We start from the raw sequence: 22,509 nt of genomic DNA on the forward strand, positions 1-22,509 counted from the left end.
CTGGGCTCATGTAGTCCTCCCATCTCAGCCTCAAGAGTAGCTGGGACTACAGCTGTGCACCACCAGGCCGGGCTAATTTTTGTATATTTTTTTTTTTTAGAGACAGAGTTTTACCATGTTGCCCAGGCTGGTTTCAAACTCGGGCTCAAGCAATCCACCCTCTTCGGCCTCCCAGAGTGCTAGGATTACAGGCATGAGCCACTGCGTCTGGCCCATTTCACTTTATTTTTTTGAATGTTTACACATTCCTCACTTTCATGCCTGCTTATCAGTGTGTACATAAAGATGTTTGTAATTTTTCAGCATTTTTAGTTTTTTTGATTAAGAGGGCTGTTTAGGCCATCTAATCTGCCATGTTACTGGGAAGATTAAGAGAATTTTAACTGATTTTCTCAAAAGAGTTAGGAGGAGCATATGGAAGCTAAGCAGCCAAGAAGTGACATACATTAATTTTTTTAGAGTAAAACAGATATCTCTTGGGCCCACAAGCTTGTAGGTTCTGCCAAATTGCAGGATGTTATGGCCATCTGATGCTGTTTAACAAACCAGTCCAAACTTAGTGACTTAAAACAACAATTTTATTAGGCCAACACATTCTGTGGGTCGGGAACTTGGATGGGCACAACAGGGATGGGCACACAAGGATATCATTTGGATATCCCCTCCAAATCTCATGTTGAGATGTAATCCCCAGTGTTGGAGATGGGGCCTGGTGGGACGTATTTGGGTGATGGGGGCAGATCCCTCATGGCTTGGTGCTGTCCTTGTAATAGTGAGTACTCCTGAGATCTGGTTTTTTACGTGTGTGGCACCTTCCTGCCCTCCCCAACTCTGTTTTGTTCCTGCTTTCACCATGCAAAGTGCAAGCTCTCACTTCACCTGCCACGGTGAGTGAAAGCTCCCTGAAGCCTCCCCAGGAGCCAAACATGCCAGTGCCATGCTTCCTGTACAGCCAGAAGAACCAAGAACCAATGAAACCTCTTTTCTTTATAAATTGCCCAGTTTCGGGTATTTATAGCAGTGCAGAATGGCCTAACACAGCTCGCTTCTGCTTCCCAATTTCTGGATCCTCAATTGGGAGGACTGTATCTGGCACCCAGATTGGCACCTGCGGCTAGGCTCAGCTGGGACTGTTAGTCCCCGCACGTAACCTCTCTTTGTGCTTGGACTTTCTCACAGCATGGTGACCTCGGGGCAGTCAGGCTTCTTGCACCTCATTTCAGGGCTCTAAGAGGGTCCCAGGGAACAAGACAGAGGCTTCATGGCTTTTTTTTTTTGAGACAGAGTGTCGCTCTTGTTGCTCAGGCTAGAGTGCAATGGCACGATCTCGGCTCACCACAATCTCCGCCTCCCGGGTTCAAGCGATTCTTCTGCCTCAGCCTCCCGAGTACCTGGGATTACAGGCATGTGCCACCACGTCCGGCTAATTTTGTATTTTTAGTAGAGATGGGTTTTCTCCATGTTGGTCAGGCTGGTCTCCAACTCCCGACCTCAGGTGATATGCCCACCTCTGCCTCCCAAAGTGCTGGGATTACAGGCGTGAGCCACTGCAGCCAAGAAGCCTTTTTTTTATTTTTTATTTTTGAGACGGAGTTTTGCTCTGTCACCCAAGCTGGAGTGCAGTGGGCAACCTCGGCCCCCCAGGTTCCAGTGATTCTCCTGCCTCAGCCTCCTAGGTATCTGGGATTACAGGTGCACACTACCATGCCCAGCTAATTTTTGTATTTTTTAGTAGAGACGGGGTTTTGCAGAGACAGGTGTGAGCCACTGCACCCAGCTACCAGTCTTAAAAGTTTACAAACTGTAGTCTGGGCGCGGTGGCTCATGCCTGTAATCCTAGCACTTTGGGAGGCCGAGGCGGGCGGATCACGAGGTCAGGAGATTGAGACCATCCTGGCTAACACGGTGAAACCCCGTCTCTACTAAAAATACAAAAAATTAGCCGGGCGTGGTGACGGGTACCTGTAGTCCCAGCTACTCGGGAGGCTGAGGCAAGAGAATGGCATGAACCTGGGAGGCAGAGGTTGTGATGAGCCAAGATCGTGCCACTGCCGTCCAGCCTGGGAGACAGCGAGACTCTGTCTCAAAAAAAAAAAAAAAAAGTTTACAAACTGTATGATTCCATTTATGTGACATTCAGGAAAAGGCAAAACTATAGGGACAGGTAACAGCAGTGGTCACGGGTTGGGTGGAAGAGGTGTTTGCAGAGCAACAGTAAAAGAAATGTTGAAGGTGGTGGAGAGTGTATAGGCTGGTGAGGACTGGAGCTCCACCAACAGTGCTTTGAGATGAAATGGTGCACTAGAGCACTGAGCAGGAGTGAGAATATGCCTGGGATAATTAACGTGCATTGTAACAAACAAGGGCCTCTGGATCAAGATCTGTCCCAAAGGACACAATGTAAGATTGGGGAATTTTAGACACTGTAGCAGGCCCAGAGGATGGACATCAGGAAAAGGCAGTGGCCCTCAAGTTCATCTGAAGTAGTTCCATCTCTAGTTTTGTTGATCCATCAATGAGATGAAAATCTTTTCTCACTTGTCCATCCCCTCACCTTTTTGGTTCAGAGCACCGAAGATGGAAAAGCTCCTATACCAGCCATGGTTCCCAGACAATGTCCCCCTGCGTGGATGAGGGCTTGCTTGCTGCGCCATCCTGGCCATCTGTGCCACTGGAAGTGCTGGCAGAAAAATGAAACAGACTGCAAAAGCAGGAAAGGAGAATGGGCTCTTTGCCTTGATTTTGTAAGTTATTTTGTCCTGAACTCCTAAATAGAGTTGATAAACCAATCTCTCTATCCTCATGAGTGGCCCTTCTCTGGCTGAGGACTGCCTCCAGAAAACCACTGTTTTAATACTCAGACTGTGCCTTAGGCATCAGCGCTGCTCTAACAGAGTATCTTAAAGGGGGTAATTTGTAAATAATGCAGATTTGTTGTTCACAGTTCTGGAGGCTGGGAAATCCAGTATCAACATGCCAGCTGATTCAGGGGCTGGTGAGGGTGCGTTTCTCATAGATGGCACCTTCTGTGTCCTCACATGGCAGAAGGAGCAAAGGGGGCTAAGGCCCGTTTTTATTTTTATTTTATTTATTTATTTATTTTTTGAGATGGAGTCTCGCTCTGTTGCCCAGGCTGGAGTGCAGTGGCATGATCTTGGCTCACTACAACCTCCGCCTCCCAGGTTCAAGCAATTCTCCTGTCTCAGCCTTCTGAGTAGCTGGGATTACAGGTGTGCACCACCACGCCCAGCTAATTTTTCAAAATATATTTTTGGTAGAGACAGGGTTTCACCATGTTGGCCAGGCTGGTCTCAAACTCCTGACCTCGTGTGATCTGCCCATCTTGGCCTCCCAAAGTGCTGGGATTACAGATGTGAGCCACCATGCCCGGTCTAAGGCCTGTTTTTAAAGGGCACTAATCTCATTCATGAGGGCAGAGTCTTCCAAAGGCTCCATCTCTTAATACTGTCACCTTGGGAGTTAGGTTTCAACATATGAATTTGAGGGGGACACATACATTTAGACCATAGCAAGCCGTTTTTCCATTTCTTTTGGGTCCTAAATGATATTTGTTTCTGGAGTAGGAGGGCATCCAAAGTCCTCTTTTGTTCTCCATCACCCTTCGCTGAATTCAGGGGCACAGGGAGAAAGGCAAGAGGCACGGGGCAGCCTGTAGAAGCAGTATCTAGCACTGAGCCCCCAGTATCTCCTAGGCAGCCAGGAGAACCTCCTGGAAATCCTCACTCGGCAGATCCAGGGTAGGACTGCGGCTTCTGTTGAACAGCCTTACATCGAGATATGCGGCTTGGGCGCCGTGGCTCACACCTGTAATTGCAGCACTTTGGGAAGCTGAGGTGGGAGGATCATCTGAGGTCAGCAGTTCGAGACCAGCCTGGCTAACATAGTGAACCCCGTCTCCACTAAAAATACAACAAATTAGTTGGGCATGGTGGCGAGCACCTGTAATCCCAGCTACTACGGAGGCTGAGACAGGAGAATTGCTTGTATCCAGAAGGCAGAGGTTGCGGTGGGCCGAGAGCGCGCCACTGCACTCCAACCTGGGCGACAGAGTGAGCCTGTCTCCAAAAACGGAGAGGGAGATGAGGCTCGGCTACCAAAGGCACGCGCGAGAGGGGAAACGCTTGTAGGTCCGGCCCTCCGGGGAGAGCGGGGTGAAAGCCGGCGCGCACGGCCCTTCCCAGCTGAGGTCCTCTCGGGCCTCGCCGCGCCCCCCACCCCGCCCCCAACCCCCGGCGCTCGCTCCGAAGGGCCTCGGCGGCGGCCGCGTCTGCGCAAGCTGGGGACGGCCTCGGGAGGCGGGGCTGGGCCTAGCCCTGTGCGCGTTCGGAGACTGCGGGCGCGCAGACCTGTCCTGGGCCCGCTCGCCGGCGCCTTACAGAGCTGGGCGTGTCCCTCCGAGTGCCCCCCGCTAGGGACTGTGCAGGCCGGAGCTAGGCAGGGGCAGCGGGGAAGCCGGGCTGATGGGGCCTGTGCCTGCCCCGTGAGGCTCTCACCGAATCCCTGCTGTCTCCGGGCAGCTGAAGGGCGCCGGGCCCCCGCGTCGCGGGCGTGGCTGTGGCCGTGTCTCCTGCGGGTCTGAGCCCACTGCGCGTGTGGATCCACGTGGGAGCTGGGTTCCAGAGCCTCGTCCTGAGGCGGAGCCGAGCGCGGGGAGGAGGCTGGCCTTGGCGGGGGAAGAGCACGGCGCCGGGCGCACCCGTGTTTGCCGGCCCTGCCCTGGGCCCTGCAGGTCCGCTGGCCCCGTCGCGCCTACTGGGGATGCCCCGTGTGCCCCAGGCAGCCCCAGCCTGCGTCCCGCTCCCTGAACCCTCGGGAGGACCGCAGGGCTGTGGCCGAAAGACAGAGATTTGGACCTAGTGAAAGGACGTCGCTCCTTAGCCCCAGCTATGGACTCCACAGCATCAGGTTTGGCTCTGGAGCGTGCAGAGGGCCAGGAGCCCTCTTGGGGAGCTAGTACCGGGCCCGATATGAGGAGGACCCCAGGAAGAGGCCGGGGAATCGCACTGAAGGGGAAGGGGAAGGCTGTACTGCGTCTGCCTTCCCTGTGGTGACATCTAACCTTCCAGACCCAGGAGGCTGAAGCCGCGGTCTGCTGGGTCTGGCAGGGGTCTCTAGATGACCGTGGCGGAGGTGGAGGGGATGGCCACGGAAAATTGTCCCAATGGCCAGAGGAGAGCGAGGAGAGCAGAAGAGGATCTGATCTCGTCCTGCTGCTGCAGGGAGAGGACAAGCAAACCCAAGAGGGAGTGGCCCTTGGCCAGGGATCAGAGAACAATAGGGCCATTTGGAGCCTTGTCATCCACCTCCTTAATCACCTCACTAATAAGGTTCTTCCAGCCCTTCTAGCTCAGCAGTGTGTAAGGTCAGCAGTGTACATGGTTGGCACCGCCTGTGAGCCCTTCCCCCAGTAGCACTGGGGCAGGGCAATCCAGGGGACCCAGGAGATTTTAAGCCAGTCCTAAGTTTAGAACGTCCTGTTTTTCACCAGGTGGTCGTTTTAATCCGACTGTTCATCCTTCAGTGCACATGCTCAAGGACACAAAACTGGCCAGTGGAAGAACTGGGCCCAGTCCCTGGGCCTCCCAACCCTTTTTTCCTTTATACCCTTGCTAATCAGTGTGGCTCTGGCACCAGCAGAGGCACTGCCCAGAAGCTCTCTAGAATTGCAGACTCTGGGGCCCCACACATCCTCAAACAGGGTCCTAGCAAGTCTTGAACCAGAGTTTCACAAGATCCTCAGGGATCCACACACACATGAAGCTTGAGGAGTGTCGACCTGTGCTATGCTGCCTGCTTGCATCCATATTGTTAGCCTTAACTACTCTGGCATGATTTGGGCTAGTTTTTTTGTTTGTTTTAAGGCTCTACAAACAGTATGATACAAAGCTTTTTAACGAAGGAGCTCTCAAGTGTGCTGCAGAGACCTAACAGAGCTTGGGAACACCAGGAGCAGCTTCTCAGGAAGGGGTCGCCTCTGAGCTGGGTTCCCAAGGATGAGGGGAGAGGTGTAACTTCCTCCCCTTAAAGCCTCATCATCCCGCATGGCCTTGCCTTGGGTCTTGTGTAGTTGTTAACCTGTAGGCTAGATTGAAAGTTCCTTGAAGGTCTTTTCCATATTTATATTTCCAAAAGTCCTAGGAGATGACCTGCATACCGTATGCCCAGCAAATAACTTCAGTGGTGTGGCCAGACTGGTCACACTTCACTCACCTGTAGACTGATGTGGGCCTGTGGACAGATGGGAGCCTCATGCAGCTGTGTACAGGGGCGCTTCTCTCAATGTTTGAAGGCTAGAAGCTGCCTCTCAGATCCCTTTGACCCACTGGTGTCCTCAGGACCATGGAGGTGACATTCAGAGCTGTTCTGGGTCTCAGGCTTGGGAAGTCTGAGAGCTGTGTGTGCCAGCAGGGTCAGCTTCCCTTATGTCTCCTTCTACCTTCCCAGCTTCCCCTTCTCAGAATCCTGCTCTTCCTCCAGAGAGAGTCCCAGGAGCAAAGGGAACAACCAATTCATTCCTGAAAGCTAGGCCTCAGGTGAGTTGTGTCCTCCATGTTTCCGCAAATGCCTGAACCATGGTTAGCTTTGCCTACTTTTCACCGAACAGTAGCCTCTTTGTTCACTGAGGAAACTGACCCAGTGCTGTCTCTGCGGGAGGCTGAGCCCGTCCAAGTGAATGATGGCTCCCTGCCCTGCCCAGGGTGTTCTCTTCTTGCTGTGCACCTTCTCAGATCATCTGGGCTTACTCCGGCATATTTCTGGAAAGGGCACTGTGGTGACCACCAGGTAATATGACAGCCCTGGCCTTGAAAGAATGTCACAGCCACAGTGGGAGAGGACCCTGACACCCAGAACGCAGCCACCAGTAACACGATGTGAATGGTTTGATGCCAAATGGAGTGGCACACACAGGCCTTTCCATCGAGGTTCACGAAAAGGGGAATTGGCCTGTTTGGAGAGGTTGGGAAAGCTTGTGGAGAATTGGGGACAAGTGGGTTCTGAGGGTATAGACAGGTGGGCAGGCCATTTGAGGCTGGGTCCCTGTTCAGATGTTATCTCCCTGGATTAGGGAGGAGACACACTTAACTTTACTGTTGACAGGCTGTGTGGCCTTGGATGAGTCACCTAACCTCTCTATGCATTGGTTTGCCTCCTGTAACATGAAGGCTATAATGATGTTAATGATAATGACAATAATTATTATTTATGGAGAACAAAACCTGTATTAGGAACTATTCTCTACAATTTACACATACTAATTCATTTTGTCTCTAAAACGTTCCCATAAATGGTTACCATTTTGAAGAATGGTAACCAAAGTGTGGAGATGTTAACTGAAGAAATCAAGACACAGAGAGAGAAAGTAACCTGTTTGTGGTTATCCAGTTAGTGAGGAAGGGACCCCAATTTTACATCCAGGCTGTCTAGCTCTGAGATCTTAACCAGTCAATCATAGAACCGCCTCATGTGGTTGTTAGAGTCCGCTGGCAGTTCCACTGGCAGATGGTAACTGCCTAATCCTTGTTGGCATCAGGGATCATGGTGACTGACCCTCAAGGGGGATTCAGGTTTGGCTCTCGTGAGCTGGATGTGGAGGGGTACAAATGCCAGCCTCCGGGGTTTCCCAGCATCCAGGATAGGCGTGGGATTCAGGCTTGATGATAGACACTGACATTTAACTTTCAAGCCAAAACGGGAACCCCCCAGTAAGGCATTTAATCAGTAAAGTCATAAATAGCGTTTAGATCTTTTTGGCCCTGACATACATCATTCAGAGATTTATCGAGTGCTTAGGTGGGTTTAGTGTGGTAATCATGGCCCCGCATCTCAGTGGCTTGCAGTCAGAAAGAGTGTCTTCTTTCTGCTGTCTTTATCGGTCGTGGGCTAACTGTGACTCTGCTCCACACCCTCTTCTCTCTGAGTTTCAGGCTGACGGGTCAGCCCCTCTGGGATATGCTGTTCTGCTTTTGTTTTTGTTTTTGTTTAGCATTATTATTATTATTTTTTATTATACTTTAAGTTCTAGGGTAGATGTGCACAAAGTACAGGTTTGTTGCATAGGTATACATGTGCCATGTTGGTGTGCTGCATCCATTAACTCATTTATATTAGGTATATCTCCTAATGCTATCCCCCACCCATGACAGGCCCAGTGTGTGATGTTCCCCTTCCTGCGTCCAAGTGTTCTCATTGTTCAAATACCACCTATGAGTGAGAACATGTGGTGTTTGGTTTTCTGTGCTTGCAATAGTTTGCTCAGAATGATGGTTTCCAGCTGCATCCATGTCCCTACAAAGGACATGAACTCATCCTTTTTTATGGCTGCATAGTATTCCATGGTGTATATGTGCCACATTTTCTTAATCCAGCCTATCATTGATGGGCATTTGGGTTGGTTCCAAGTCTTTGCTGTTGTGAATAGTGCTGCAATAAATCTACGTGTGCATGTGTCTTTATAGCAGCATGATTTATAATCCTTTGGGTATATACCTGGTAATGGGATGGCTGGGTCAAATGGTATTTCTAGTTCTAGATCCTTGAGGAATCGCCACACTGTCTTCCACAATGGTTGAACTAGTTTACAGTCCCACCAACAGTGTAAAAGTGTTCCTATTTCTCCACATCCTCTCCAGCACCTGTTGTTTCCTGACTTTTAATGATCGCCATTCTAACTGGTGTGAGATGGTATCTCATTGTGGTTTTGATTTGCATTTCTTTGATGGTGAGTGATGGTGAGCAGTTTTTCATGTATCTGTTGGCCGCATAAATGTCTTCTTTTGAGAAGTGTCTGTTCATATCCTTTGCCCACTTTTTGATGGAGTTGTTTGATTTTTTCTTGTAAATTTGTTTAAGTTATTTGTAGATTCTGGATATTAGCCCTTTGCCAGAGCATTTGTCAATTTTGGCTTTTGTTGCCATTGCTTTTGGTGTTTTAGACATGAAGTCCTTGCCCATGCCTATGTCCTGAATGCTATTGCCTAGGTTTTCTTCTAGGGTTTTTATGGTTTTAGGTCTAACATTTAAGTCTTTAATTCATCTTGAATTCATTTTTGTGTAAGGTGTAAGGAAGGTATCCAGTTTCAGCTTTCTACATATGGCTAGCCAGTTTTCCCAGTACCATTTATTAAATAGGGAATTTTTTCCCCATTTCTTGTTTTTGTCAGGTTTGTCAAAGACCAGATGGTTGTAGATGTGTGGCATTATTTCTGAGGGCTCTGTTCTGTTCTATAGGTCTATATCTCTCTTTTGGTACCAGTACCATGCTGTTTTGGGTACGGTAGCCTTGTAGTATAGTTTGAAGTCAGGTAGCATGATGCCTCCAGCTTTGTTCTTTTGGCTTGGGATTGTCTTGGCAATGTGGGCTCTTTTTTGGTTCCATATAAACTTTAAAGTAGTTTTTCCAATTCTTTGAAGAAAGTCATTGGTAGCTTAATGGGGATGGCATTGAATCTATAAATTACCTAGGACAGCATGGCCATTTTCACAATATTGATTCTTCCTATCCATGAGCATGGAATGTTCTTCCATTTGTTTGTATCCTCTTTTATTTCATTGAGCAGTGGTCTGTAGTTCTCTTTGAAGAGGTCCTTCACATCCCTTGTAAGTTGGATTCCTAGGTATTTTATTCTCTTTGAAGCAATTGTGAATGGGAGTTCACTCATGATTTGGCTCTCTGTTTTGTCTGTTATTGGTGTATAGGAATGCTTGTGATTTTTGCACATTGATTTTGTATCCTGAGATTTTGCTGAAGTTACTTATCAGCTTAAGGAGATTTTGGGCTGAGGCGATGGGGTTTTCTAAATATACAACCATATCATCTGCAAACAGGGACAGTCTGACTTTCTCTTTTCCTAACTGAATACCCTTTATTTCTTTCTCCTGCCTGATTGCCCTGGCCAGAACTTCCAACACTATGTTGAATAGGAGTGGTGAGAGAGGTCATCCCTGTCTTGTGCCAGTTTTCAAAGGGAATGCTTCAAGTTTTTGCCCATTCAGTATGATACTGGCTGTGGGTTTGTCATAAATAGTTTTTATTATTTTGAGATACGTCCCATCAATACCAAATTTATTGAGAATTTTTAGCATGAAGGGCTGTTGAATTTTGTCAAAGGCCTTTTCTGCATCTATTGAGATAATCATGTCGTTTTTGTCTTTGGTTCTGTTTATATGCTGGATTACGTTTATTGATTTGCATATGTTGAACCAGCCTTGCATCCCAGGGATGAAGCCCACTTGATCATGGTGGATTTTGATGTGCTTCTGGATTCAGTTTGCCAGTATTTTATTGAGGATTTTTGCATCAATGTTCATCAGGGATATTGGTCCAAAATTCTCTTTTTTTGTTGTGTCTCTGCCAAGCTTTGGTATCAGGATGATGTTGGCCTCATAAAATGAGTTAGGGAAGATTCCCTCTTTTTCTATCTATTGGAGTAGTTTCAGAAGGAATGGTACCAGTTCCTGCTTGTACCTCTGGTAGAATTCGGCTGTGAATCTGTCTGGTCCCGGACTTTTTTTGGTTGGTAGGCTATTAATTATTGCCTCAATTTCAGAGCCTGTTATTGGTCTTTTCAGGAATTCAACTTCTTCCTGGTTTAGTCTTGGGAGAGTGTATGTGTCCAGGAATTTATCCATTTCTTCTAGATTTTCTAGTTTATTTGTGTAGAGGTGTTTATAGTATTCTCTGATGGTAGTTTGTGTTTCTATTGGATCGGTGGTGATAACCCCTTTATCATTTTTTATTGCGTCTATTTGATTCTTAACTCTTTTCTTCTTTATTAGTCTTGCTAGCGGTCTATCAGTTTTGTTGATCTTTTCAAAAAACCAGCTCCTGGATTCATTGATTTTTTGAAGGGTTTTTTGTGTCTCTATCTCCTTCAGTTCTGCTCTGATCTTAGTTATTTCTTGCTTTCTGCTAGCTTTTGAATGTGTTTGCTCTTGCTTCTCTAGTTCTTTTAATTGTGATGTTAGGGTGTCAATTTTAGATCTTTCCTGCTTTCTCTTGTGGACATTTGGTGCTATAGATTTCCCTCTACACACTGCTTTAAATATGTCCCAGAGATTCTGGTATGTTGTGTCTTTGTCCTCATTGGTTTCAAAGAACATCTTTATTTCTGCCTTCATTTCGTTTTGTACCCAGTAGTCTTTCAGGAGCAGGTTGTTCAGTTTCCATGTAGTTGAGCGGTTTTGATTGAGTTTCTTCATCCTGAGTTCTAGTTTGATTGCACTGTGGTCTGAGAGACAGTTTGTTATAATTTCTGTTCTTTTACATTTGCTGAGGAGTGCTTTACTTCCAATTATGTGGTCAATTTTGGAATAAGTGCGATGTGGTGCTGAGAAGAATGTATATTCTGTTGATTTGGGGTGGAGAGTTCTGTAACTGTCTGTTAGGTCCGCTTGGTGCAGAGTTGAGTTCAAGTCCTGAATATCCTTGTTAACTTTCTGTCTCGTGGATCTGTCTAATGTTGACAGTGGGGTGTAAAGTCTCCCATTATTATTGTGTGGGAGTCTAAGTCTCTTTGTAGGTGTCTAAAGACTTGCTTTATGAATCTGGGTGCTCCTATATTGGGTGCCTGTATATTTAGGATAGTTAGCTCTTCTTGTCGAATTGATCCCTTTACCATTATGTAATGGCCTTCTTTGTCTCTTTTGATCTTTGTTGGTTTAAAGTCTGTTTTATCAGAGACTAGGATTGCAACCCCTGCTTTTATTTGCTTTCCATTTGCTTGGCAGATCTTCCTCCATCCCTTTATTTTGAGCCTATGTGTGTCTCTGCATGTGAGATGGGTCTCCTGAGTACAGCACACTGATGAGTCTTGACTTGTGATCTAATTTGCCAGTCTGTATCTTTTAATTGGAGCATTTAGCCCATTTACATTTAAGGTTAATATTGTTATGTGTGAATTTGAGCCTGTCATTATGATGTTAGCTGGTTATTTTGCTTGTTAGTTGATGCAGTTTCTTCCTAGCATCGATGGTCTTTACATTTTGGCATGTTTTTGCAGTGGCTGGTACCGGTTGTTCCTCTCCAGGTTTAGTGCTTCCTTCAGGAGCTCTTGTAAGGCAGGCCTGGTGGTGAGAAAATCTCTCAGCATTTGCTTGTCTGTAAAGGATTTTATTTTTCCTTCACTTATGAAGCTTAGTTTGGCTGGATATGAAATTCTGGGTTCAAAATTCTTTAAGAATGTTGGATATTGGCCCCCATTCTCTTCTGGCTTGTAGAGTTTCTGCTGAGAGATCTGCTGTTAGTCTGATGGGCTTCCCTTTGTGGGTAACCCGACCTTTCTCTTTGGCTGCCCTTAACATTTTTTCCTTCATTTCAACTTTGGTGAATCTGACTATTATGTGTCTTGGAGTTAGTCTTCCCAAGGAGTATCATTGTGGTGTTCCCTGTATTTCCTGAATTTGGATGTTGGCCTGCCTTGCTAGGTTGGGGAAGTTCTCCTGGATAATATCCTGAAGAGTATTTTCCAACTTGGTTCCATTCTCCCCGTCACTTTCTGGTACACCAATCAGATGTAGATATGGTCTTTTCACATAGTCCCATATTTCTTGGAGAAATGTTCGTTTCTTTTCACTCTTTTTTCTCTAAACTTCTCGCTTCATTTCATTCATTTGATCTTCAATCACTGATGTCCTTTCTTCCAGTTGATTGAATTGGTTACCGAAGCTTGTGCATGCATCACGTAGTTCTCGTGCCATGGTTTTCAGCTCCATCAGGCCAGTTAAGGACTTCTCTGCACTGGTTATCCTAGTTAGCCATTTGTCTAATCTTTTTTCAAGGTTTTTAGCTTCTTTGCGATGGGTTCAAACTTCCTCCTTTAGCATGGAGAAGTTTGATCATCTGAAGCCTTCGTCTCTCAGCTTGTCAAAGTCATTCTCCATCCAGCTTTGTTCTGTTGCTGGCGAGGAGCTGTGTTCCTTTGGAGGAGAAGAGGTGCTCTGATTTTTAGGATTTTCAACTTTTCTGCTCTGGTTTCTCCCCATCTTTGTGGTTTTATCTACCTTTGGTCTTTGATGATGGTGATGGGGTTTTGGTGTGGATGTCCTTTCTGTTTGTTAGTTTTCCTTCTAACAGTCAGGACCCTCAGCTGCAGGTCTGTTGGAGTTTGCTGGAGGTCCACTCCAGGCCTTGTTTGCCTGTGTATCACCAGCAGAGGCTGCAGAACAGTGAGTATTGCAGAACAGCGAGTATTGCAGAACAGCAAATGTTGCAGCTTGATCGTTCCTCTGGAAGCTTCGTCTCAGAGGGGCAACTGGCCATGTGAAGTGTCAGTTGGCCCCTACTGGAGGTGCCTCCCAGTTAGGCTACTCGGAGGTCAGGGACCCACTTGAGGAGGCAGTCTGTCCGTTCTCAGTTCTCAAACTCCATGCTGGGAGAACCACTACTCTCTTCAAAGCTGTTCAGACAGGGACATTTAAGTGCCTCTTGTTCAGCTGTGCCCTGCCCCCAGAGGTGGAGTCTACAGAGTCAGGCAGGCCTCTTTGAGCTGCAGTGGGCTCTACCCAGTTCGTGCTTCCTGGCCGCTTTCTTGACCTACTGAAGCCTCAGCAATGGCGGGCGCCCCTTCCCCAGCCTATGCTGTTCTTGTATCAGAGGGAAAGAGCAGTGTCAGAACCTGGGGATAGCTCTTTGGGCTTCCAATCAGAAGTGGCCCATGTGGCTTCTGTTCACAACCAACTGGCTGTTGCAGGTCCCGTGGCCAAGCCTAATGTTAATGAAGTGGGAAGTATTAGCCTCCTAGAGTGAGGATCCCAAAGGGAAGGGCAGGGATTATATTAAGCAAATAATTCATCTATCACTGTATATTTTCTTAACCATTGATGTTCACTTCCCTCTCTCCTGCACACAAAATGCCCTCCAAGAGAATTAACCCAGGAGCCGCATCCAGTCAGAGCATCATGATCAAAGTCCTGGATGGTGCGATAGTCTGGATGGAGATCCTGTGGGTCTGGATACCTATAAACTAAAAGGACAGTTACCTGAATCCATATATCCCATATACAATATACAGTGAGCAATGGGGACAGGATGGCCTCGGTAAACATTCCTTTGCAGAAAGGGGAAGCATGGGAAGAGCCAGTCCCAGGTCCATAGCAGTGGTGAAATTCCACTGGACAGACACTGTGAGGACCCTTGGTCTTGGAGTGGGAAGGTCTGCAGGTTACTCCCTGGTTCTGCTCCCTGGTTCTGCTCCCCAGCCTAGTGTTTTCCTTGGCTGTTGGCTTTGCCCTTGGGAAGTTCCTTCCTTTTGATACCTGCTTGGTGTCATATGAAGATGATACTGGAGAATCAGCTTTCTTGGGGGCAAAGCAGCTTTTTCATCCTGCCAGAGTAGGTTGGTGGCCCAGGATTGTTTTAAGTGCAACTCTAAAAACTTCAACAGCTTTTTATGACTTTGTTTCCAGTTGGCTCCATGTGTCAGTGGTTTGACCCACAGTTCTTTTTGAAATATGCCCCCTTCGTTAGCCTTAATTGTGGAGTTTTTGGATTTCCTTTGAAAATCCATACTTTTTTTCACTCTAAACAGTTTGGTCCCACTGAAAGCCTTTACTGGGAGCCTTTTGAAATTATTGGGAGATTTACTGGGAGCCTTTTGAAATTACTCAGAGGTTTAAACCAAAGGTTTGACAACCCTATCTATGATTTGGTCCCTGATAATGGGCTGAGTTTTAATTAGTCGTTGTCATGCAGAAGCTGATGTATATTGTCTTTGGCCAGTTGGAAATGAGAACTGGTTGTCTCCAACCCTGCGAGTCCTAGCATTTCTGGACGTTTCCTATTGCCTTCCATTTTTGTTTTGCAAACCACAACTCTTGAGCTCATTTTTTCTTGTAATACTTTGTCAAACTCAGCCTATAAAACCACCTCACACTACTAATGTTATGTTTCCAATCTCTTCTTCTTGTAACATCACAAGCTCATGCTTTCATCCTTCATCTTTCAAGTTACCGAAGGCAATCGTTTCACCAAACAGTTCACCACCAAATTACATGGGTTGCCACCTTGCCAATGAGTTTCCTCACTGCCTGGCCTGGACTCCAGTGTCATCTAGTTTTGGCTTTTCGTTATGGCAGAACTCCACTTTGAGTACCAGTTTTTTAATGAGTCAGTACAGGCCAGTTATGCTGTGATAGCAACAGCAAACCCTCAGAGACTTACACCATGAAGGGTTCCCTCTTGCCACGTTACGTGACAGCCGTGGCTTTGCCCACATCTTCACTCAGATCATTTGCTGTTCTCAAGGCAGACAGGAAGGGACAACTGCAGAACCCCCACAGGCTCTGAAGGCTTTTGCTCACCTGTAGCTCGTGTCTTTCACGTTCAGTGTGAGAAAGCAGATGACATCGCCCCACCTGGGGCGGGGGAGGCAGAAGCTCAATTCTTCGGGGAGGGCCAGTGGATATTTTGGACAAATAATATAACCTATCAAAAGAGGTCAGTATAGTAGTGAATTTTTCATGTTTGATTATTTTGGATGATTTTTATATTACAAAATTGTTACTTCAGCTTTTCTGTGGAATCCGTATCTAAATGGGATTTGATTTCTAAACATTTTGGGGTAAAAGTAACAGGAATTTATAGTACTTTCACCTATTTTACTTTTTAGTGGATTGCCATACAATGTAAGCCAAATGGGAGGTGTTCTAATTACTGAGATTGAAGGTGACAGGCTGGTTCTGGCCAGGACCTGTGGAGTCGTTATACTTTACAAGGGTGACCTGGGGTCCAGGGTCTCATGCTCAGCTTTGTAAACTTAGGGACTGAATAATGATCAGGCTTTGGGGGAAAGGATCATGCTAGTCAGACTCACAAAACCTACTGTTTCATCATAAACCTACTCGATTTACTTTTGCAGAACTGTGTGCTGGCAGGCAGGTGGAGGATAAATTATCATAAGCTCCAGATTACTTGATTTGGCCTTACTGTTGTTAAAATCATAGGTCACAAGTTTCAAAAATACTTTATTAGAAAACTGTTGATCCTTGTGCGTTTGAGAATGCAAAGCATATTCATCGTTACTTCTAATTGATTCCAATTAAATGTAACTAGATTGAGATAAGACCTTTTGACAAATGAGGAAATATATTACATTTACCTCTGACTAAGAAGAATGTCTCCGTAGGCCTGATTCACCTGAGACACTGGTTATATTTCCTAGCAGTTTCATGTTGATAGTGGACATTAGGTGGGACATTGGGTGGGATACCAAGTGGTAAGGATGGTACAATCCCTGGAGCAGCTTAAATGTTTTTGAGATAACAAAACCCACAACTCTGTGGGCCCTGGGATAGCTGGCGAGCACTGAGAATCCCTTGTTGCATGCCCTGAGGTTCTCCGTAGATGCCTGCCCGCTCTTCTCCCCCGGGCTGTGAGGGAGCTCCTCCAGGGTACAACAGGAGTGTCTTCTGTATTTCAGAACCTGATGACATTCGAAGATGTGGCCGTGGAATTCACCCAGGGGGAGTGGGGGCAGCTGAACCCTGCTCAGAAGGACCTCTACAGGGAGGTGATGCTGGAGAACTTCAGGAACCTGGCCTTTCTGGGTGAGCAAGGCCTCCAAAGCCCAAAGCCTGCCCACAGGACTTCTTGATGTCCTTGATGTGTAAGAGTTAGCGATGTCTGGGCCAGTTGACTGAGTCTTGCCCTGGGTTTCCTTGGGAAGTCTGGAATCAGACATTTACATTCTCTCTGGGGCCCAGTGATACGGTATTTCTGTTCCTAGTTCCAGGAAACATCCAGCTACTTACGGAGTTGAAATAGGAAGTTACCTGGTGTGTTCCTGATTTTTCACAATGCCTGTTCCCTGGAGGCTTTCCACACCTACAGTGTTTCTCCACCTTGAAGATGAAGATCCAAAGACTTGGCCACTGGCACACGCAACCAAAATCCTTTTCCTTCTCTACTGTCAGGCCTTCCAGTATCCAAACCATATGTGATCTGCCAGTTGGAGGAAGGGGGCGAGCCCTTCATCGTGGAGAGAGAAATCTCAACAGGGGCCTACTCAGGTGAGTGAGGCAGTGAGAGCATTGCATACGCTAAGGCCCAGCTGGGGTGGGAGGTAGCCCTGAGCCTTTGGTCAGGGTGCTGTCTTTTCAGAAGAGGAGCTCACTTGGCAGAAGCACTCAACTGTGGTATGTTGAAGTTTATAATTATTTCTGGTGTCAGAAGAGGAGATGTTCATTTTCTTTTCTAGGTTTTGTGCTTTGTTTGGTGCCCATCTCTGCCCATGCCTTCTGGGTTATTGGTGCCATGCAGCATCACGAGATGTCTCATAGTCAATGTTAGATGGATCAACAATCATATAGGGCCAGGCAGTCCTAGATCAGCAGAGTTAAGGGAGTTAGTGAGGGATCAGGCAGAAAAGTTGAGCACCCCAGAAATGAAAGGGTTACAGGCAGTGACAGACAGGAGATGTCAGAAAGATCCAGGTGAGGACACTTCAAGCTTGATTAAGCTGAGTCTCAAAAAAAGTGGTTCCAGGAACAAAGACTACTCCCTGACAGCCGTTGACAGCATCCCTTTGAGACCTGGGATTCTTAGGTGACTGGAGAGTACCTGGTAGGCTGTATGCCTTGGAGCAGAATTCTTGACTCAAAGCTTTCTGACTGCCGTGTGTGACCCAAGCACACTGGGGGCACATGACAGTCTATGCCCGTTCATTTCCATGAGCCAGAATCTTACCTGTGGCCATAGCTGAAGCTCAGGAAAGTGGTGCTAAATTCCTGAGAAGACAGGCTGGGCTTTATGAGAGGAACCTAGGTTTTGGCAGAGGGGGAAGATGCTGATCTCCTCTGTACTGGTACTTACTTGATCTTTTTTCCTTCCAAAATGAGATCAAGGGTTTGACATCTGGATCTGGTCATCTGTTTATTTAACAGTGATGTATAAGCATGGCTATGTTTCAGAACGTCCCAGGGAGCTTGTTACACATTCAGGTTCCCAGGAGCCACACAAGACCTACTGACTCAGAAACTCTCTTACTGGCCTCTGGGACCACTGGTTAGGCATTACCAGTCATTTCCTTCTTCAGAAGTGTACCTGTTATTATTATTATTGTATTAATTTCCCACTGTGTCTGAAACAGAGTGGCACAAACCTGGTGGCTTTAAACAACACAAACTCATGTCATAGTTCACAGGTCAGAAGTCTGGCACGTGTGTCACATGGTTCCAGCCAAGATGTCCACAGGGCTGTGTACCTTTCTGGAGTGTCTGGGCACCTTTTTCTTTTCATTTGGGTTGTTGGCAGCAACAATACCTTGCAGTTCTAAAACTGAGGTCCTTGTTCTCTTGCTGGCTGTAAACAGATGGTGTTCCCAGCTTCTAGAGACTCCAGATTACTTGGCTGAAAGTGTCCCTCCTCCATCTTCAAAGCCAGCAGCGGCTTACGCACCTTTCCGCGCAGCCAGGAAATGCTCTCCGATTTTAAGCATGCGTGATTAGATCTGACCTATTTAAATAGTCCAGGAGAATCTCCCCATCTCCAGCTCTGAGCCCTTAGTCACATCTGCAGAGTCCCTCTTGTCATGTAAGGTGACCACTCACAGGTTCTTGTGCTTAGGACATGGGCATCTTTAGGGGAGAGTTTCTCTTCCTGTCGTAATTATGTAGAGTGATATGATACGTGTGATATGTATATGTGCATAATATATAATAATATAGAGTATGCACTAAGATGTTAAAGGAATACTTCGTGGAGGACATGAGCTTATACCTGAAAGGTACACAAAGTCTTAAAGAAAGTGGTGAGAGGGGCAGTGGATATATGGGAAACAGGAAGGCAGCCAGTTTCTGTGCTCAAGGCACTTGCTGAAAAAGAGGACAGGACCTGGTGAAGTATTATAGAGCTATAGTGAAAGATTAAGGGTTTATCCTGTAGGCACTGGAGAGCCTTTGGAAGATTAAGACTGGGAAGAAACTTAAGGAAATGGGCATTTGGAAAATAAGAAAGTGAAGGGTTTCAGGAAACCTGGAGGTAGGAAGACTGGGTAGAACTCTGTTACAATTATGTAGGCCTGAAGAAATTGTGAGAATATAGAATCTGTACCTGGTGACTTACAATCCTATACTTGGTTTATTGATTTTTGTCCTCATCCCTTAAACTTAGTCTGTTTCCCTTGTCACCCTTCCTACCCTCCTCTCATCTTTGGTCTTTGGACTCACCTTGTGTACTGGAATCTAAACACAGATCTCTCAGATTTTCTTAATCTCCAGTCATCTGCTCATCCCTTGTTCTCGATACTCCAAAACCATTTTCAGACATAAGCCATTATTGAAAAAATCTATACATCCCTTTTAGGTATTATTTTAAAGCTTAATTATTTCACATTTATTATAGGAGCTTGCTTTTCTTGGTACATAGGACATTCTACATACTAGAACGTCTTCATTTTTTTTTTAAACAGACTGGGAGAGAAGGTCTAAATCCAAGGAATCAATGCCAAGTTCGGGAATTTCCAAAGAAGAATTATTCCAGGTAGTATCAGTGGAAAAACATATTCAAGATGTGCTGCAGTTCTCAAAGTTGAAAGCAGCCTGCGGTTGCGATGGCCAGTTAGAGATGCAGCAGATAAAACAGGAGACACATCTGAAACAAATGTCAACCACTCACAAATCTGCTACCACCCTTAGCAGAGATTACGAATGGAATGGATTTGGGAGAAGCTTAGGTTTAAGGTCAGTCCTTGTTAACCAACACAGTGTTCGAATGGGAGAAGGGTCTTATAAATGTGACACCGAATTCAGGCAGACTCCAGAGGGAAATAACTCTCAGAGAACCCATCCAGAGAAGAGATCTTGTAAATGCAATGAATGTGGGAAGTCCTTTCACTTCCAGTCAGAACTCCGGCGCCATCAGCGATGTCACACTGGAGAAAAGCCCTATGAATGCAGTGACTGTAGAAGAGCCTTTGGTCATATTTCATCCCTTATTAAACATCAAAGAACTCATACTGGAGAAAAGCCCTACGAATGCAGTGAATGTGGGAGAGCCTTCAGCCAGAGCTCATCTCTTGTTCTGCACTATAGATTTCACACGGGAGAGAAACCCTACAGATGTAATGAGTGTGGACGAGCCTTTGGCCACACTTCCTCCCTTATTAAGCATCAGAGGACTCATACTGGAGAAAAGCCCTATGAATGCAGGGAATGTGGGAGAACCTTCAGCCAGAGCTCATCACTCATTGTGCATTACAGATTTCATACTGGAGAGAAACCTTACAAATGTAATAAATGTGGGAGAGCCTTCAGCCAGAGTTCATCTCTCACTCAACATTACAGATTTCACACTGGAGAGAAGCCCTACAAATGTAATGAGTGTGGAAGGGCCTTTGCTCATACTGCATCGCTTATTAAACATCAGAGAAGTCATGCTGGGAAAAAACCCCTATGAATTCAGTGAATATAGAAGGGCTTTCAGCTGGAGTGCAGATATCACCAGAACTTAAAGAATTCATATCAGAGAGAGATCCTGAAGGTGTAATGTGTGTGGGAAGACCACCTCTTGTTCCACATCAGGAAATAATTACTAAAGAGAATCCCTATCAATGTCAGGAGGGGGTGGGCCTCCCCTCTCTTACCAAACACAGGAGAATCCATACTAGTGAGAAACCACGTGAATGCAATGAATGTGGAAAGGCTTCGATCAGAGGATGCATATTATTCAGCATCAGACAGCCGACACTGAGGAGGCGGCTTATCAACGCAGTGAGTGTGGCAAGCCTTCAGTTACATACTGATTGTTTAAGAAAATCAGATAACTTGTACTGGAGAGAAATTCTACAAGTGTGGTAAGTATGGAAAAATCTTTAGTTGTATCTCTTCCTTTACTAGGCACCAAGAACACGTACTAGAGAGAGGCCCTTTGAAAGCAGGAAATAGAGGAAGGCCTTCAGTCAGAGCTCATCCCGTATTAAGCATCAGAAAATTCATACCTGAGAAAAACCTGTGAATGTGGGCATGTGGGAGCGCCTTCCGCCAAACCTCATTGCTGTATAAGCCCCTTAGAACTCTCCCTACTAGCTGGAAACTCTGGTAATGTGATGAGCGTGGGAAAGGCTTTCATGGATGTTCCACAAAAACACGTTAGAGAATTTTGTACATTAGAGAATTTGTGCCAGAGCAACTCTTCAAATTTAGTGAAACTGGGAAAACCCACTAGTACAGTTCAAACCTCAGTATTCACCTCAAAGAGAAACCTTGGGAGCATGATGAATGTGAGGAAAGTTCCTTTCCAATTTGAGATGTATAAAACTAGAGCTGAAAAGAAGCTGAGAAATGACCTTGTCTGGTGATTTTTTGCCTGGTGGGGCCATTTGTATAACCACACTTGTGCATTGCCTCCTCATGCTGTTACTGATGGGGCAGGGTGCCATGCATGGTGCAGAGGATGGAGGCTGAGAAAGGTAGACGGCTACCCATGATCTAGCCCAGTCGTTGTTTAGAGCTAATGAAACTGATGTTCAAAAAGCGACAGGCTGGGCCTCTTTCCTGTGGTTCACAGCTGTAGCATGGAGATTAGTAGACTGGATCTTTCCAGTACAACACCTCCATGCACTGCTTTCTCTGTAGCACGTGTTACCTTTCTTTGTGAGGCAATGGAGTGGTCTAGGATTGAACAAAAAGCAATTTTCATTACATCTTTATGCTAATAGATTTGGAATTTTTGAAATGAAATGAAACCTTGTTTAAATATTAAAATTACTAGAATATGGGTACATTATACACAATCCAGATCTCAAAAACATGATTCTAAGTGAAAGAAGGCAGATGCCAGAGACCACGTATTTTCTAGTACCATTTTAGGAAATGTCCAGAAATGGCAGATCTTCAGAAACAAAGTAACTGCAAATGTGACAAGGAATCTTTTAGGGGTGATGAAAATGTTCCAAAACTATATGGTGGTGATGGTTGAACAATTTGGTAACTTCACTAAAAATCATTGAATTGTTCACTTTATATGGGCAGATTTTATGGCAAATATACCTCAATAAAATCATTTTTCAAAATCAAATTTACAGATATACCAACCATTGCTAAACAAATGTTCCTGTTTTGTTTGTTACTTCAAGCCATCTGTGCATTTTTGGTGTCACTTTCTATTTTCTATAACAGTTAACCCTGCATGTACTGGGTCTCAGAACCTTGTCAGGCTCTTCTTTAGAGTCCCTACGATGTTGGCTCGGTAACCCAGGTGGGGAAGCCTAGACCAGGAGCTGGTGTAGACCGAAGGATACTTGCCTAATAGGATTAGCCTATACCGAGGGAAATCCTTCAACTATTTAAAGTCCAGATGAGGAACTTGAGCCCAGAATTCAGGGAACCAGCACAAAGCGGGCCCATGCAGACAGGCTGGGTCTAAGAGTCCACAAGGTTGGCCAGGGCAGGCAGGATGCACAGGGGGCATCTGGATCTGGAAGTACTTGGACAACTGAGGTCGAGATGCCAGTCTTGGAGCCCAAAAATCACACAGAAATTTCTTCCCAGACAGCC

General features: G+C 46.0%; 1 protein-coding gene across 1 annotated transcript; it reads left to right on the plus strand.

Annotated features, from left to right (window-relative positions):
• The first annotated feature begins 4,317 nt into the window (after nucleotides 1-4,317).
• On the plus strand, nucleotides 4,318-21,728 carry ZNF514 (zinc finger protein 514). The gene is made up of 5 exons (XM_025353889.1): nucleotides 4,318-5,029; nucleotides 6,464-6,554; nucleotides 16,437-16,563; nucleotides 16,930-17,025; nucleotides 19,425-21,728. Exons 1-5 carry the CDS (start codon nucleotides 4,908-4,910, stop codon nucleotides 20,408-20,410), a joined length of 1,422 nt encoding a protein of 473 aa, XP_025209674.1. The 5' UTR covers nucleotides 4,318-4,907; the 3' UTR covers nucleotides 20,411-21,728.
• The last annotated feature ends 781 nt before the right edge of the window (nucleotides 21,729-22,509 follow it).

The sequence above is a fragment of the Theropithecus gelada genome, chromosome 13 (assembly GCF_003255815.1).
Source record: "Theropithecus gelada isolate Dixy chromosome 13, Tgel_1.0, whole genome shotgun sequence".
In the NCBI taxonomy this organism is placed as follows: domain Eukaryota; kingdom Metazoa; phylum Chordata; class Mammalia; order Primates; family Cercopithecidae; genus Theropithecus; species Theropithecus gelada.

Bases quoted from the DNA above. Each gene is read 5' to 3' on its own strand.
- ZNF514 (XM_025353889.1), top strand. From the start codon at position 4,908: ATGGACTCCACAGCATCAGGTTTGGCTCTGGAGCGTGCAGAGGGCCAG. The intron at 6,555-16,436 runs GTGAGTTGTGTC...TCTGTATTTCAG, and splicing joins TCCTGAAAGCTAGGCCTCAG to AACCTGATGACATTCGAAGA. The intron at 16,564-16,929 runs GTGAGCAAGGCC...CTCTACTGTCAG, and splicing joins CAGGAACCTGGCCTTTCTGG to GCCTTCCAGTATCCAAACCA.